The sequence below is a fragment of the Cryptotermes secundus genome, unplaced genomic scaffold, assembly GCF_002891405.2.
Source record: "Cryptotermes secundus unplaced genomic scaffold, Csec_1.0 scaffold10, whole genome shotgun sequence".
Lineage (NCBI taxonomy): Eukaryota > Metazoa > Arthropoda > Insecta > Blattodea > Kalotermitidae > Cryptotermes > Cryptotermes secundus.
In genome coordinates, this window is record NW_019735554.1 from 815,774 (window position 1) to 818,639 (window position 2,866).

Consider the following 2,866-nt stretch of genomic DNA (forward strand, 5'->3'; position numbering starts at 1 on the left):
TTCCTTGCAATAGTTTCGACAATAAACACACGCTGTTTAATAGTGAACTTCATTTCCACCGTCTGTCGACAGCTGTAAACATTCCACTCCACTTCCACAGCAAGACAAAGACTGACTGTTTAATGCAACCTCGGGTTCCGATTATGCAACCATCGGCGTAGGAGCACTGCAGTCGCGGGGAGGAGTTGCATCCGTTCTGCGGTGGTATGACTCACGGCAAATTGCAGCCGCGGCGCGCACTTGATTGTACGCACTGTATGAACATTATATTTATGCTTACAAATACACATTTTGAGACTCAAAATTGAAAAAAAATATATATATATTTCTCTCTCATTTTTTATATCATCCTGCGGCAGATATTAGAATTTCTGGAATGGGATCTTGGAAACAGAATTTTTTCTTCTTTAATGTTTTCCTCTCCACCGTTGGATTTAGCATGACAAAACTTAAAAATTTTGAAGTCTGAGACATTACTAGTGTTGTATTTTAGCGTCCTGTTGCACTGATTCACGTCCATGATGTGTATGTATTGACTGTCTTCTAGTGCACACAATCTCACTTGTCACTTCACTACATGTTTCAGCATCATTGTACCATACTCAGGTGTGTTATTTACATTAAACTATTGCACTGTTCGCCATCATGTGTCGTTTATAAAATGATTTAAAATGTATATTTGTCATGTACTATAATAAAATTTATATATTAAAATTTTGTTAAGATTTATCATCTTATACGTCGTATTTCAAACTCGCGTATTATATCAATCTTCCGCTATGGGAGTCTTGTGATGTGTCCTTCTGTTGTGGCTGCGTGCATTGTATTAAATCATTTTATATTCAAATCAAACTAAAACAAACAGAAAAAACAAAATAAAGTGAATGAAAAAAAGTCACAATAAAGGGTGAAGTGAAGTAGATGGAAGTGGGGAAAAGTAGAACAGACAGAAGGGAACAAAAAGTAACAGAAACCCTGAAAAGAGCAGTTTCTACAGGAAGGTCCAGGTCAGAGAAACCCAGTCACAGTGTATCCTTTGAAGCAGGCTCCTTGCGTTCATTCAGGCAGCCACTTCCATGCCTTGCTCAGGCATAAGTCACCTTTTGTGTTCATAATATTGGGATGGAGCTCTATCTAAATTGCCTCCCTGCCAATGTGGTCCATTAAAATAAACTGCAAATTTTTTGCCGCTGGTTTTGAGAAAAAGCCTGCATTTTTACTTTTCTATCATGCAACCTTCATCAGTTATACACAGAAATAAAGTCACTGGTGACACAGCACGCCATTTTATTGTAGGTATCCTATCAAGAATATTCTCTTTTCTTGTATTCTTTCTGGTTTTGGCTCTAAATTACATGGAGTATACCGCAGCAAGCATAAATGAAAAAAAATCACTATTTCTTGAGCCTGAGAGATCAGTCCCATTGTTTTGAGTGTTATGACATCATAAGTTAACATGCTGATTTCCCATAAATTGACTAATACTCAGCATATTGATTCTGTTCTTTCTGTGCATATACCCCTGAATTTTCTTGTCTTGTCAACTAACTTCATGCCTTTAAATTTCAAATTGTTATTATATAAAATAGACATTAAAGGTTTCATAAACCATAATTGTACAATAATTCAGTGATGAGAAGTGGAAAAAGCTGATGTTAATAGTGTGACTGACACGTTAAGTATCACAGAACCTGCAGCAGGATGGTTCTGGAGAACCTAATTGCATCTGTTACAACATAGAAAAATGAAAGGAACAGGAACTACTCATGGAAGTAGGCAATTGGTCATATCCTGACAACTGAGGTAACTGACGAGAGTTATGTGAATTCTCTGCTGCAGTAGCCCAGAAATGCAGAGAAAACGTTCTGTTTTGCAGGTGGCAGAAGGGAAAGATGCTTCTGCTAGCATCTCTCTCTGCATGGATCATCTTTACGCTTCCACTGGGCTTCATCCAGCCTCCAGCCACTTCTTGTATCCTGAAGGAAAACAACACCTTCATACTGAAGACACCTGCACCACCTGAGCACATGTACAAGCGAGAAGTGGACAAACACACTCTTTCCCTACTTGTGGATAGTGATCTGCAGAAACTAGGAGCAAGCAGTACTGACACAAACATGTTTCTCTCCCGGAATATTCGTTCCTTTCATCCACCAACAAATATAGGAGAGTCCCCACTTGATGTGCGATTTGCATCCAACTATAAAGAAAGTGAACATAGCAGCTGGGTGTCACCACTCTTCAGTTCAATTGTGTATCGTACACAGGTGTGTCATCTCAAAGTAAACTGACATCTGCATGTGTTGCAGATTGTGCTACGAGCTATTTTTAGATGATCATGTGATGTGATAACAAGTTAGCATTAAAATATCCGTCCTTAAAAATTAACATGCTGACAACAGCTGAAAATTTCTGACAAGGAAAAATGTGTCCTGCATGCCAGAAACCAAAAAATACCAATGTTATTCAACGTAAAGTAAGTCAACATATAGTATAAAGCTGCCTGAATACTTTATTGCTTCAATTAGTGATGCTAACATGCACAGGACATGCACAAGGAAAGAGGCATTACACCGAAGGACGTGGATCTATACATCCACTCCCCTATACATCTTCAAGGCATAGTTCTTAATTTGCTTAACACAGGGACAACTCTTACCCCTTACACTTAAGGACACTTCCAGTTGATTTAAGGTTTCCAAACATCCTTCAAATAGTATCATGTGATGTGCTGCAGAGTGCACTTGTGATGTTTCCTGCAGGTGCTGTAGATTTTCTCGGTATGGGATCATGAAGGCTGTGCCACAGTTCAAGATGTTAGTCACTGCTTCTTGCCCCAGTGGCCCAGGTTCAATCCCAGGTCAGT

At 39.0% G+C, this 2,866-nt stretch overlaps 1 protein-coding gene across 2 annotated transcripts in view; it reads left to right on the forward strand.

Moving 5' to 3' along the window:
• The window catches only part of LOC111869520 (major facilitator superfamily domain-containing protein 6), a 45,680-nt gene that overhangs the window by 15,501 nt on the left and 27,313 nt on the right, over positions 1-2,866 (forward strand). For both annotated transcript variants that reach the window (XM_023861112.2, XM_023861113.2), the window contains exon 2: positions 1,877-2,267. In XM_023861112.2, the coding sequence (XP_023716880.1) occupies positions 1,877-2,267 (391 nt within the window). The remainder of the gene's footprint in view (positions 1-1,876; positions 2,268-2,866) is intronic.